General features: G+C 44.6%; 1 protein-coding gene across 3 annotated transcripts in view; it reads left to right on the top strand.

The window, feature by feature from the left end:
* Positions 1–15,288, top strand: part of VWA3A (von Willebrand factor A domain containing 3A) — a 79,131-nt gene that overhangs the window by 5,204 nt on the left and 58,639 nt on the right. For all 3 annotated transcript variants that reach the window (XM_019542170.1, XM_019542171.1, XM_019542169.1), the window contains exons 4-12: positions 3,383–3,507; positions 3,583–3,657; positions 5,206–5,260; positions 6,672–6,770; positions 8,732–8,838; positions 9,046–9,171; positions 10,309–10,417; positions 10,823–10,888; positions 11,221–11,346. In XM_019542170.1, coding sequence (XP_019397715.1) covers positions 3,383–3,507; positions 3,583–3,657; positions 5,206–5,260; positions 6,672–6,770; positions 8,732–8,838; positions 9,046–9,171; positions 10,309–10,417; positions 10,823–10,888; positions 11,221–11,346 — 888 coding nt within the window. The remainder of the gene's footprint in view (positions 1–3,382; positions 3,508–3,582; positions 3,658–5,205; positions 5,261–6,671; positions 6,771–8,731; positions 8,839–9,045; positions 9,172–10,308; positions 10,418–10,822; positions 10,889–11,220; positions 11,347–15,288) is intronic.

The following is a 15,288-nucleotide window of genomic DNA, read 5'->3' as shown; positions in this document are numbered from 1 at the left end:
ACGAGGAGAATGACTACTTTTCTCCACACCTCCCTGGCATATGGGAAGTTCCAGAGGAGGTGGTTAATTGTTTCCTCCTTCTATCAGCAAGCTTGCCAGGGGCAGTTTGATGGGCCTCTCTGCCCCTGTCTGTGTCTCAGTGCTCACACAAGGAGTGCCCAGTGGGCTACCTGCCAGGTCAAGTCCCTGTGTTTCTTCTGCAGGTCCTTGTGGAAAATACATTCCCACACAACCTGGCAGTTGTTGCTAAGTAGTATGTCCATGGGTGACAGTCTGTTCCTTGCCCTAACCGCCTCCTGCATTTTACAATGTTTTTTCAGGGTCACTGGGTTCTTGTTGTGTAACTTGGACGTGTTCTGGAAGTTCTCCAAGATCCTGTAGAACAGGGGCAGACAAAATATGGCCTGCCAGGTCATTCTATCTAGCCCAGGGGGCCTCTCCACTACTGGCCCATGGCTGCCCCTCTGAAAGCCAGTGGGAGATGAGGGCTTTCAGAGATCACATGCCATTGGACCAAGCTGGCTCTATTCTTCCACCTCTGAGGGGCTCCCAGCATACCTGGAAGCTGCGAGGATCCATGTGCAATCAGGCCGGGTAGGCTCTATGCCACCGTGTGCAGCTCCTGGTACTCCTTCCAGGAGCCACTACCATCGGGCCGGGCTGTGCTGGCTCTGTACCAGTACATGGGGCTCCCAGCAGTGCAGGCAGGCGCCACATGCCTTCCAGCCAGTCTGGGCTGGCTCCATGCCAGCGTGTGGAGTTCCCGGCACTACAGCTGGGAGCTGTGTACCTTGGGGCTGGGCCAGGCAGGCTCTGTGCCTCCACGTGGGGCTCCCCACTGGACTGCTAGAAACCTCATGTGGAGCCATGGGGCTGGCCCAGCCCGGCTCAATGTCACAATTCCTGCCTGCAGTGCTGGGAGCCCCACATGTTGGCACAGAGCTAACATGGCTTGGGGCTAAGGCACGTGCCAGCAGGCTGACTAGGCTGGCTCTGTGCTGCCACATGCAGCTTCTAGGACTCAGCCAGAGCCACATGCTGCCGGGGTGCTCTGCCTGCCGCAAGTTCCCTGAGGGCCCGCCACCTGCTGCTGCTGCTGCCCGTGGTGGGGCATGTGGCAGGAGGCCCATACCCACATACAACCCTCCCACACAATCATTACCCCCCACCAGTCCCACACAAATCACCCACCCACCACCCCAACCATACCCCCCACACACAATATACAAGAGTAAGACTTTATTTTGATCTATTATGCAATCGCCTCTATATACACTTTGCAAGCACACGTGCATCAGCACAAAAATAGTTTTTGAAATAAACTATAGTATAGTAGGTGTTTGATTTTTAGTGTATAATTTTTTTTTTTGGTTTCAAGATGGCATATCCCCCTCCCAAAAGGAGTACTTGCAGTGGCAAAGGTCAAAGGTAAGGGACAGGACATCCAGTCCCAAGATGGCGATTGGGGTGTGGGATACCTTGAAGGTACTGAGGGCACTTTGCAGCCCTCAGTAGCTCACCAAAAGTCATTAAGTGGACCTCCACGTGAAATAATTGCCCACCCCTACAGTCAATCCACGGTGGCTCGAAGGGCAACAGGTGCAAGTTGGACAGTGTATACACCCCCAGTATTGCAGCAGGTGCCCTGCAAAGTATCTCATGAAGCCAACCAATTTGGGTTCTGCTCTGGCTGTCAGTTTGCAGATCTGTTCATGTACTTGGCCGAGAGGAATAACAGGATGTCAGTCATTCCTTGTCCCCTCGTCCATTTTGTCTTATACATTGTGGCTCTTGCAACCTTCTTTCACCTAAGCCCCAGAAGAAGACACATGGCCTTCCACCCTTTGTTCTGAGGAAGGAAAGACCAGTACGGTGTACAGAAGCACCGGCAGCAACACTGCCCTCATGAGCTCTACACCACCCCCCCATTGACAGGCGGCTTGTGTTCTATAGTCCCAGTCTCTGTTTGACCTTGGCCTCAGTCTTCTGCCACGCTTTTTGATAGGTAGGTACCCTGCTTTGTCCAGGGCTAGGCAGGTGTTCTTGCCCACATTGAGCATGGCCCTTGCCACCTCTTTGTACACCTGGGAATGTTTCATAGTTTCATAGTTTGTAGGGTCGGAAGGGACCTGAGCAGATGTTCCCTCCACAGGAAACTGGCACTGGACCTGGAGGTACTGCAATACCAGGCCAGCCCCACAAGGGCCACAGCCAGCCCAGCCCTGGCACGCTCCTCTTGGTGCCAAAAATGGTTCATTTGATCTTAGCCAAAAAGGCCAAAGTGCTGTTGGAAACATACCTCAAGAATAGGTTAGTATAGCCTGTTGGAATAAGATATGTGGTAGTGCCCATTAAGCACAGTCTCCTCACTGCCAACTCTTTTTAAAGTCATAGTGAACCACTACACTGAATACATTTTGACTTCCTCTTCACTCCAACAGCTGAGCTGCACCTTTCTTTCCCATTTACAATGACTCCTGTTTCTTCAGTCTTAAATGCCTGGCAAACATCATAAACAGGGTCCCAAATAGTTCACCCAGAATCCCTCTGTCACTCCCTCTCTCAGCCTGGCACATATGATGAGTGTGACCCCAACCTCCATAAAGAGGACCCAGCTCCTCCCTTTCCCTTTTATCCTCCCTAACCATTCTTGCATAGCTCAGCACTGGTCAGTATGTGTGTATTCTCCAGATACCCTTCCCCCATCACAAAGGATCCATGTGCTTATTAGCCCCCATGGAACTGGGTGTTCTTGTCATGAGTCCTGGGTTGCTCAAAAAAATGATATGCAGGTGAGGTGCACGAAATCTGGTCTGGCTTCATATTATGGAGGTTGGGGTCACACTCATCATATGTGCCAGGCTAAGAGAGGGAGTGACAGAGGGATTCTGGGTGAACTATTTGAGACCCTGTTTATCTGGCCCTTGTGGTGCTGGCCTGGTGTTGCAGCACCTCCAGGCCCAGTGCCAGTTTCCTGTGGAGGGAACACCTGCTGTTGGCTGCATTTAAACTAACTTCATAGTTGGTTTCCATTGCTGAGCACGTCCTGCTCTTGGTAGCAATTTAATGATAGACAGTGTATTTAGTGAGATTTCTTGTGTGCAATTGTAGGAAGGGCTTTTTTCCCCAATGTCTACCGGGGGAAAAAAACTCCTCTTGTATTTGAGTAAATGTGGTAACACAATAACATTTGTCTCAAGTGCATAGGGTATGATACACTTTAGGCAGACTCCTGGTTACTGCAGCTAGATTTGTGTCAAATCAAAATGGTCTTCCATTTCTATCCCATACCAAATGCTATCACTTTGCTACTATCATATTTGAACAGCATATGCTGTTTCCTGTCAGCATCTTCAGTTGTTCTCTTGCTTTTAATTTACAGAAAGTGCAAAAAAATAAGGTTCACTCTAGCAAGATGCAAACCACAGAAGAATGGCTAAGGATTCATGGTTTAGAATCTATGCAATTAACATTAGAAGATCTCGTAAAGAAGGGCACTTTTGTCTTGTAAGTACAATGGTATGCTTTCTTTAATCAATTGTATCTGTTTACATTATTAATGGTAAATAATGGTTCTTCTAGGAATGCTGAAAATGCCACTGAACAGATAGAGTTTACGGCAGAGACAGTTGTAAATTTTGAATCCAAACTGTCTGAGTAAGTATAATACTATGTGCTACAGTTTTAAGATTTTACAGTAATCCGCAGGTTAAATATTTGTAAGTTTAGAATTGTTCACCTATGACAGCCCTGGAGTTGTGATAAATGAAACGTAAGCAGTAGCTGTGCATGCTTCTGTCATGATACTGTTGTAGCATATCTCAATCCCAACCTACCAACCCATGACATTTTAGGAGAGTTCTGTATTCAAGCATTACCCTTTTCCCTGAGAGCTATTAGGTTGCTGGAAGACACTGGAATGGTGATGAGGACAGTTGCCAAGTAGGACCTGAACTGAGAAGGTTTGATTCATTTCAGATAGGCCCCTGAAAATCATTAAGATGCTTACTGACTTTTATTTATTGTAATATAGCTTGCTTTCAAGCCAGTAATCTAACAGTCAAAGGCTATGTGGTCTCTACACATCTTAGCTGCATGGGTATGTTTTGGGGAGGAAGAAAGGAAGGAAGAAAATCCTGTATCTGATGTCTCAAGCTTGAAATATTTCTTTATAAACTGTAAATGCATATACTTTCTCATTTGTTTTGGAAGCAACAAAATCATTAAAATTATAAGACAAATCTACAAAATCAAGGAAATTTTCATCTGACAAGCAGACTTGTTGAATGTGCTCAGTAGACTGCAGTATAACATTATAGTACCCAGCTCAGTCTTCTGTGAAAGTTCCTAGATCTTTGTTAAATGAACAGCTGTTAGAGACCACATAGCCTTTGAACAGCTATTAGTGCATCAGTTACACGCATCTAAATTCCTCTGTTGATCTCACTGTTTTTCAGGGCAATTAGTTATTTAATCAATTAAACAATTCTAAAGAAAGATGTATTTAAATAATTAACATTGCAATCTCTAGTGCTGTAGGAGAACATTATAAATACATACCATATTTTCTCACATATAACATGCCTATATAGTACAGACCTTGTTTTTGCAAGGTGGAATAAAGGAAAAAAGACTTTTCCAAATTTATGGCTAATCTTCAGATAACTCACTTTCCCTTTCCTACTTAACTGAAGGTAAAACCCAGCTGTTTCTGAAGACTGGTTTCCATAGCTGGATCTAAGATTTTGAAAAGAGCTAAAGAATCTCCAAAGCTAAAAAATAGGAGGGAACCCAGAAATAGCTTGCAGAAAAAAAAATTGCCCTAAGAAATAGCAACTTGATTAGTGGAAAAGCAAGTCCATTAAAAAGGAGAGATATTCATTAACCTCTGAAGTAAAGAACAATGAACAGTTAAGTGAGTTCACTCCTTTAGCTGCCTGGTAGTAATACCACAGCTGCTGCACTGTGGTTCAGGGATCAAAGCATGATGCTTCTATCCCCAGGCAGAAAATCAACTTCCCTGCTTAATACATACATCCCCATTTTTGGGGAAAGTTACATTTTGTATGCAAGAAAATACAGTACATTTAAAAAGTGGCTGTGTACCCAACAAAGAAATTGAATTGGGATGAAAATGTTCTGAATTACAAACTGACATACCATTCAAAAGAACACAGTAGTTACATATATTCTGTGCCTCTACAGAGTAATGCAGCTTTATCACCAGCGAATTCAGTGGCTTTTGGAGGATAGCAGACGGGTAAGATTTAATTTTTCAGTACACTTTTTGAAGGGAACTCTGTACCTCAAGGTAAAGAATAAATTAACCCTAGAATCTCCCTGGAGAAAACTTTCTATTTTTTCCCATATTGTAAAACATGGAAGCAATGTATTTTTTATTGCAAATACATTGCAAATTATTTTTCTTATCTTTCTGTTCTCGAGACTGCTTTCTCAGCAGACTGGGTATGTTTGAAAACAGATTCACTCACTTTCATGCATTCATCCAAAATTAACTTTTAATATTCTCAACAGGGGTGGCAGCAGGAGTGCAGGGCCTATGCTAGTGCCCTGAGGCCAGTGGAAACCAAGGGTGGGGCAGCAGGAGCACGGAGCCTGGGTGCAGGGTCTACCTGGCTCCATCGCACAAAGCTCGTATGTAGTCTGCCTGAGCTGCGCATCTCTGAGGAGAGCTGCATACATTGGAGCCAGTAGCCCAGCCCTGCTCACTGCTACATGCAGGTCATGGGGAATGTCAGGGAGCTCTGGACTGTGGAGCAGGGCTGGTTCTGTCTGTCTCCTTGCTGCCCCAGCTGAGCACCATGACCTGCATCACCGACTTCATTACGCAGGGCTTGGTGGGGCTAATCCCGCATGCTGCCACCACCTGTGGCTGGGTACTAGGGCAGGAGCATGGGGAGCTGTGCAGTGTAGGGCCAGGCGGGGCTGGCCCTGCTTGCTGCCACCACATGGAGCTCCAGGGACTGGCACACTGTATGGACTCCAAGGACCCTCCCCACCCTGCCTACACACACACACACACACACACACACACACACACACACACACACACACACACACACACACACACACACACACTTCCCCCACAACACCCTTCCACATGCACACCTTCACCCCAACCACATACCCCGCATCCACACCCATCAACCCACTATACCCGCACCATATGCACCCACTCTCCAACCACATACCCTGACATATACCCCCTTACCACATATACACAATATATAAGAGTAAGACTGTATTTTGAGCTATTATGCAATTGCCTCTAGATACACTATGCAAACGCACATAAATCAGGATCAAAATAATTTTAAATAAAATTGAAATAGGGTTATAGTAGATGTTTGATATTTTATTATAGGATTTGTTTTTTTCCCAATATCAAGATAGCAGCACCCTCCTTCCCAAAAGAAGTACTTCCAGTGGCAAAGGTCAGGGGTTAGAGTTGAGACTTCCATTCTCAAGATGGTGACCAGGGGGTAGGACACCCATCCAGGAGTGGGGTTACCCTTGCAGCCCTCAACAGCTCACCAAAACTTATTAAACGGCCCTCCAGCCAAAATAATTGTCTGCCCCTGGTATAGCACATACAGTAAAACTTTATAGTTAATTGTCCTAAGGTATTTATGTTTACATTTTATTTTTAGGTGTTTGGCCTTATAAAAGGAACCAGAGTTGGACTCCTTGTTGACGTATCTGATATAAGTTGTGGACCCAGATTACTTGATTTCCAGAAAAACCTTTTGGTAAATACTTAAAACAGATGGGCAATACAGGTTCTGTATGACTGTAGGGGAGAAAGTAAATAATATGAAGTGTCTGTTCAACATTGACAGCTAGGGGGAAAAAACATCACTTATTGAAGTTTGTGTTTTCTCTAAGTTGGGGTGGGCAGAGTCTGGCCTTTGGGCTGCATTGGGCCTTCAGTGGACTCCATTTCCCAGCAGCCCCTGCCAGTTTCCATGGAGACCCCAGGAGCTGTGGGCCATGACAGTGTGGGGCCAGGGTTTCCATGGAGACTGGCCTAAGCTGCACTGGCAGAGCTCATAGCTAGGCAGCAACCTGCTCTAGGGCCAAGGCCAGGATTTGTGGCAGTGTCAGCGTGGTCCGGAGCTGGGGTAGAGCTGTGATCCACTGCATGCACGCCCCTGCCCATGGCATGCAGGCGGTGGATTGCAACTCCAGCCCGTGCTGTCACTGACACAAGATCCCGGCCCTGGAGCAGCCACCTGCTGTCAGTACTGTTCAGGTTGGTTGCCATGGAAACCCTGGCCCAGCACTCACTGCCCTGCTGTTCCTGGGGTCTCCATGGAAACCAGCTGCAGGGACACAGGCAGGAGCTGCTGGGAAATGAAGTCTGGCCACCAGCCAGATCTGTCATTTTTCCCGCCCCTGCTCTAAGTAGCAGAAGTAAATTTGCAGGAGGCATAAAGATTACTTTAACTGCTTTTAACGTATAACTTCTTTGTCTTAATGTCTAGATTCAGAAATCTAAAGTAGTTTATCATAACTTAAAAATTTTCAGACTTGAATTCAAACATTAAACCACTTAGCCTTTATGCCTCAGTTATTTCTCTTGTGTGCCAGAAATAGACAGGGAACAAGATCTGACAGCTGAGTTGTACGTATAATTCAGTATGCCAGAATAGGATGCAGTTTTGCCCAGATGGTCTGACACAACAAAGCATGCTTTGTCACTTTGGCAAGGGCTCTGCTAAGTTAGTTGTTCTTCAACTTCCAAAAGAAAAAGCAATATGGTTTTCAGTTCTTTATTTTTACAAAACTGTTCTAGCAAATATTGTTAAAGGGAGATGCTAAGATATAATAGTACCATTTTCTCATTGTGATACTTTTTCTGTATATTCACTTTTCATACACTCAGAGAACCTTGATTATTAAAAATTGACTTGTGCCTAATCCTCTTTTGTAACTTGTGCACCATAAGAAACTGTTTCAGGATTTTGCATTTCACACTTTTTTGTGCTCCTTGAATACCTTAAGTTATACCTCTAGCACTTAGGGCACTTTTACACATCCTTCCAGGGTGGGGTGGGGGGGCGCTTTAACGAGAGTGGCTTCAAGAGCTGCTCTAATTAAAGCGCTGCTGTGTCTCTTATATCAGTGTCCCTGCACTTAAAATGACAGTAGGAGCTCTTGAACTAAAACTCATTCAACAAGCTTTAGTTTGAGCACCCGGCCAGCATTTTTAAGCATGGGGACACTGATGCATAAGACGCGGTAGGCTGCTGGAGTGTAGTAATTGCCATGCTCCAGCAGCTTTGATTAATCAAGTCTACTCCAATGCGCTGTAATTACACTGCATCAGAGCAACCTCCACACTCGTGTATCGGTGCCCCTAGTGTTTAGGAGTCATCTCATAGTACTTCCTGATATTACAACAGCCCTGTGGATGAACATGCCCTTCTGAATATTACCTAAATTTCATTGGTTAAATGGGGAGAACATACACTGCATCAGAATGGGAGTGCTATTTAGACATGGTGAGCAAGGAATAGGACATGTGGCTGACTCTCACTGTTTCCCACTAAAGGATTAAAACTGTATCACTTCTATACTGAGTCTAGTTTTCGTTTGTGATGGCTCAGAACACTGAATACTGGGCTTTTTTCAGCAAATTGCAGTGTTTTTCTGAAACTCCATTAACAGTGGCATGGATATTAAATTATTAACTTTTTTGTTTCTTAAGTGCTTAATAGACGAGCAACTGTGTTATAAGAAGCAATTATATTTCCTCTCATTTGGGACTGAGATTTCATTTCCATGGGAGAATCCAACAAATGTCAATGTACATGTGTGAGTATATTACATAGCTTCTAAAAATGTGTTTTCAAATAGTCTTCTTTTCTGTGTCCAGAATAAATTTGCAAGGAAGAACCACAAATGAACTGACAGTACAATGCAATGGACCAGCTAAATCTCATGAGAGGTTTTGTGTGTTTGTGACCTTCATGACCTGTTTCACTTAGAACACACCCGACTTCCCTTTTATTCTTTTGCTAGCCTACACAAAGCAAGGCAGTGGGTACAGGAGCTGAAGCCCAGTGGAGGCTGCAATTTGCTGAAGGGTCTGAAGAAGGTCCTCACAAAGACAGATCTGAATTCTTTGGTTCTTGTTGTAGGATGCTGGTAAGTATATTATCTGAACTGGCAGTAGTAAACATTAGCTTAGATACAAAATTAAAAAGTACAATTTTAAACTTTCCACTTTTATGGCATGCAGGAGGAATTTGTTTTTACAGACACCCTTGACTTATTTTCATTCTTCCCACCTTTACCATTGCTACTTTTTCTATTTGTTCCTTCATTTTTGTTACTCTTCCTTTCCCTTCAAAATTTGTCCTTGTGTATAAATATGACAACTTTTGTATTGTGTCATTTATTCCAACCCTAATTTTCTATGATTCTATGGTTTAAAAATGGTTGGCACAATTGAGAATTTCGGTGGGACTGTGCAGGACTGTGGAATTATCAGCTACCTTGGGATTGAAAGTAACATTATGTATTAATACCAGTTTCCTGTAGTTGATCACAAACAATGGAACTGAAGGAATACTAGATATTTCCTTAAAAGATATAATTTCCATGAAATTTTGTCAAGCAGTCAGTTCTGAGTCGAGATAAATTTTGAATTATGATAGATGTTTGATAGTTTGCACAGTTCAAATAATGAGTGCAATAAAAGCAGAATATTTGAAGTCTTCTGATGAGTGCTAGATGACCAATTCTTCTGGTTTTTTTGTTTTGAATATGTAGTAAGGTGGCAACTTGGTTTTGCTGAACAAGTGCCTTTGGTGGTCTGGATCCAGATATCATTTTAATGGATCTAACAAGAATGAAGAATTAAATGACAGGTTCCCATTTGCCTTATTACAGCGTCACCAAGGGATTATGCAGACTTCAAATTTTCTTTTTAATGTGAAATATCTACTGGTACAACTCAGACTGAAAGCAAAAGCCGTCAATTCCTCCTTTACTACTAAGTAACAAAGGCTTCTGCTGGCCCTGAAGAGGCAGCATAGAAACGGGAGAGTGAGCTAGATTTTATTTCTTCTCATATTTATTAGCTGGGGGTTTAAAAAGAGAAAAAACTGCACAAACTTTTGAAAAGTTTTTACAAAATGGTAGTTACCCTAGATTGCCAGATGCTTAAATTATATTCCTGTGATTGGATGTTTCTTCCTCAGCCCTGGAAGCTCCATCATCCCATTTCTTTAACCAAATAGGAGAAAAGGCCATATTAATGTGCTGTTCATTTTTTATCAGTCCTGATCAGTCTTCAGAAATATTGTCAGACTACATTCAGCAATGTACACTGGGAAGAAAGCTGCTCGTTCATGCAGTTACATACGAGTGTAGCAATCATGTTCTTCCAGTAAGTAATCACATTCTTTCTGGTTTGTATAAGTGCCTCATTTGTTTCAGAGACAGTACATTACAATATTGTTAAATGTTTTTCAAATGTTTATTTGGGGCTTAAATCTCCAATAGCAATTGCCTTCAAATAAGTAGGAAACAGGTTAATGGTAACATTTTATTTTTAAGTGAAGTCTGTGGTTAACCTTGTCATTTGATAGCTTTCTTTAATCTGTATTAGTTGTTTGGGTTTTCCTTTGGTTCCTAAATATGACTGCCTGGAAAAAAGATGAGATTGTTATTATTTACAGCTTTTGTTACTTGAAGGCAAAGACTCTTTTATGCCTGTTACAGAGAACTGAACAAGGCAGCCTATGCACAGAGGTACTCAAATCAAATACTTCATCTTCATATTTATATATAGGCTGTTTTAAAGAACCTGACAGAAGTAATGGGAGGCCGTTATCACTGCTACTCATCTAACTGTGAGGTAGGTTTGATTTTCCTGATTTATTCACTCAGCTGCTCCTCATGAAATGGATCTATCAATCTTTAGTAAAATGATGTAGTAACTATGTCCTTGGTGAGGAAAATGTTTAAGCATGTGCTTCAAATTAAGCATGTGTTTAATGCTTTTTTGTAGAGAGAGTTAATTGCAGTATTATTTGATATGACTACATTAACTCTTGCTACATTAACTAATTTTGTCAAGGATCTATGTAGGTAGTGCACATAAAAATGGTAATTGAGTTTTAGATGAGCTGGCAGCTTGTTTGATGTTTTACTAACCACTGACCTTCCCCTTTCTTGTTGCATGATAAGAATTATGATAGTAGTGATATCCGTCTATTGCTACTTGAATCCCAGAAAGCTAAGGCCCTGCTGAGCAGCATCAAACAGATTTTTCCGGGAAGGACTTGCGACTTGCTTGTTACTAGCATGCAGAATGTAAGTAGAGAATTTATTTTTGGGAGGTATATTTTGCTTGGGGCTTGCCCAGCCCAGTCTCTGAGTACCAGTCAGGGGCTTCCCAGGAAGGACATAGAGATTTCTGGGGCCTGGGTACAGATGTAGGAAACAGAACAGCAAGGGCTGGCACTGCGCAGATCCACAAAGCAGCGGGCAGGACAGTTGCAGCTGTACTCATGTCCTGGGGCAGGGAGAGAGCTGGGGCTAGTGAGAGGCAGGCAGGGGCTGCAGATCAGGAATGAGGGGCACTGGCAAGGTTGTAATTAGGAGTGAGGAACAAGGATATGGACAGGGCACCAGCATCTCAGTGCTGCCCAACACCACAAAGCAGGTGGAGAGACAGCCGCAGCTGGACCTGCATCCTGGTGAGCAAAAGGGAACAGGCGGAGCTCTGATTTCCTATGATTAAAAAAAAAAGCAAATGCCAAAATATGTAAGTATTTAGAGTTTATTTTATTATAATGATTGAAGCGGTGATAGCCTTCCAAACTGTGTTAAAATTGTAAATATATCTGTAACCCTAGCCATGGTGCTACACATGGTCACGTCCAGATTCAGGGTTCTGGGGGGTCAAATAGCCTTGGTCAGTCTCCCAGTCCCTAGGGCTGGGGCCACCTCTCCATGGAGTGCTTTTTTGTGGTTCCCCCACACACTGGAGTACATACAGTCTAACTGTTTACACAGTGTATTATTTACAAAACAGTCAATGTAAGGATGAGGTTAATAGTGGAACCCAGGATATCAATAATTTAATTGTCAACAGCAGGTATCAGTGAACTAAAACACTCTATACAAATTGAATCAAAGACACCCTCAGTACAACTCCCCAGCTTAAACCTTGAGACTCCAGTGAATTTCAGCAGGAGCACACAGGGTGAACACAAACATCAGCTCCCCTTCACACTGGCAACACATCCATGGCTGATGCTGCTGCTTCAGAAAGTTCTGCTCTCTGCTAGAGCTTGCATGGAGAAGAGAAGCTCCCCTATGCTCCAGCTGTCTGCGGTATCTGCAAAAAAACATACACTGCTCCTGCCCTCCCAAAAAAACACACCTTTCTCCAGTTCCCAGACATGGCCCCTTGTGCTGATACCTGAAACAACCCTGGGTTTATCACCCCCTGGCCCCAGATTGTTTCTTAGTTAACTCTCCCCAGTGCCTTCCCAGATCAACAACCTGCCCTCCTAGGCAAGTCGACCTCACCACCCTTTTCTGTCCACATGGGTTCCTTTGTCTCCCAGAGGGAAAAAGGATAACAGGTTATCTTCTTCCTGTCACTAAGGCCAGGTTCACTTCACAGCACCTCAAGGTGGTTCCTCCTCGAGCTCTGTGGTCCCAGGGATCCTTCCCTTGTCTGAGCCTGGGTGAGTCCCCAGGGCTGAGTTCCTGCCCCACTCCTGCTTCAGAAGCCAATCGAAAACATGCATATGCTCTTGCAAGGAACAACTTTCTGCAACCTTTCCTGCTCTGTCTTTGCTGGGATCCTGAGCCCTGTTGCAAATCCAGTAGCAGCTGTTACATATCAATAAAGCATTGTGCTCAACTGACACCTACAGATTCAGTGGCATTCCATTTTAATCAAGGAAAAGTGTGGTTTTCGGGGCTTTTAATGAAACAAATTGGGATTTTATCCGAGAATTTGCCATTTTTAAACAGAGGAAACCAGGATGCCTGCTGGTGAGTCAAGTGGAATGGACCTAGACAGAGGAGCCTGCCCAGGGCCAGCACTGGGAACCCAGCTGGAGGGCAGCTGAGGTGGCTGACCTCCTAGCCATTTGGGGCAGTTCAGACCAGGCCACTGCAATGAGCACATCTTTTGAGCAATAGCTGCCCAGATGGTAGAGCAGGGACACCAGAAGACATGGCAGCAGTGCTGCATGAAGGCCAACTGTGCAGCCATTGCCTGCTGGCAGCAGGCCCAAAGGTGCAGGTGGCTCTGCTGCATTCCCATACCAGCCCAGGTGGCCGTGTGGTCCCTGTCCAGGTCTGGCAGGCATGGAGCCATGGGACCGCAGGTCCAAGGGGGCAGATGCTGTTGCAGGTGGCAGCAAGTCACAGGCAGGTGGTAGTTCCTGTCGCAGTGGGTAGAGGGGGCAGCGGAAGTCTAGCACAGGGGGCTAGTGTCCCCAGATACCAGCTGGCCGAGCCTTAGACGCTTCTGAGGGCAAGTAGCCCTGAGCTGCTTGCCAGAGCTGATTTTTATATTGCTTAATAACTCAAAAGTTCTGTTTTATAAATCTAGATCTGTGTTAGAATTTTTTAAAACAAGAAAAACTGTTTTCTGTCACAGATATAAGGGGCAGTGGTGTGTGTGTGTGTGTGTGTGTAAGAGAGAGAGAAAGAGTGGGCGCATAAGAGAGTGAGAGCTCAAGTTCTTTCCTTCAAGTAATATGGAGGCAATTTATATAGATCATTTCCACCACTATCACTATAACTTATGTTAGAATCAGAAACTCATGTCTCTAGCCAAGGAAAAAGGAGTAGTTACTGCTGCTTCTGTTTCTTTCTCTGGATATTTTGACGTCTCCTAGAACAGTGGTTCTCAACCTTTTTTGGACCAGGACCCATTTGTAAACATCAGTGGCCAGTCTCCATCCAGTGCCCCTCACTCCCAACTCACTGTCCCCCCTACCCCAAGGCCCCGGACCCTCAGCGTGTTGGACAGCAGGGGTGTAGGGTTTGGGGGGGTCCCAAGCAGCCCCTTGCAGGCTGGAACTCTGTCAGCCTGCAATTGAAAAGCCACAGTTTCCCACATTTTTCTCCTTTAAAGGAGAATCTTTTTTTAAAGTTTCCCGATATATTTTTAAAGTTTGTTCACGACCCTTTTATATATTCTTGCAACCTGCTTTTGGGTCACAGTCCACAAGTTGAGAAACACTGTCCTAAAACAAGCTCTTCTGACAAAATTTTAACTCATTTGTACAGATATAAGCTTTTTTGCAGGCATAATAAGCATTAAGCCAACTACTGTATATATTCCTACTAACTCTGTAATGGCCAAGGTTCCTACAAGCGCTATATGGAACTTGTCATATTAATACAGGTGTCAATCCAGGGAGCAGCTGGGCAGATCTGCTGCAAGGGGGAACTGCCCACATGCTGTTAAGCGCTTGTTTTTCCATCTGTAAAATGAGGATATTTACCTCCTTTTGAAAATGTTTATTTGTCTTGTGGGTGGCATCTATCACAGATTCATAGATGTTAGGGTCAGAAGGGACCTCAATAGATTATTGAGTCCAACCCCCTGCATAGACAGGAAAGAGTGCTGGGTTCAGATGACACCAGCCAGATGCCCGCCCAACCTCCTCTTGAAGACCCCTAGGATAGGGGAGAGCACCACTTCCCTTGGGAACCCATTCCAGACCTTGGCCACTCTAATTGTGAAGAAGTTCCTCCTAATGTCCAGTCTAAATCTTCACTCTGCTAGCTTATAGCCATTATTTCTTGTGACCCCCAGCGGCGCATTGGTGAGTAGAGCCTCACCAATTCCCTTCTGTGCCCCCATGATGAATTTATAGGCAGCCACAAGGTTGCCTCTCAACCTTCTCTTGTGGAGGCTGAAGAAGTCCAGGTGCCCTGGTCTCTCCTTGTAGAACTTGGCCTGCAAGCCCTTAACCATATGAGTGGCTCTTCTCTGGACCCTCTCCAGGTTATCCACATCCCTCTTGAAGTGTGGCGCCCAAAACTGGACGTCGTACTCCAACTGCAGTCTGACCAGTGCCCGATAGAGGGGAAGTATCACCTCCTTGGTGCATCTGCTGATGCATGATAACGTGCAGTTAGCTTTTCCGGTGACTTCGTCATGCTGATAACTCACGTTCATCTTGGAGTCCACTAGGACTCCAAGATCCCTTTCCGCTTCCGTGCTACCGAGCAGGTCATTTCCTAAGCAGTAGGTTTTTCCTCCCTAGGTGCAGCACT

This window comes from Crocodylus porosus, unplaced genomic scaffold, assembly GCF_001723895.1.
Source record: "Crocodylus porosus isolate Cpor-Errol unplaced genomic scaffold, CroPor_comp1, whole genome shotgun sequence".
In the NCBI taxonomy this organism is placed as follows: Eukaryota; Metazoa; Chordata; order Crocodylia; family Crocodylidae; genus Crocodylus; species Crocodylus porosus.
This window is presented reverse-complemented; position numbering and strand designations above follow the sequence as displayed.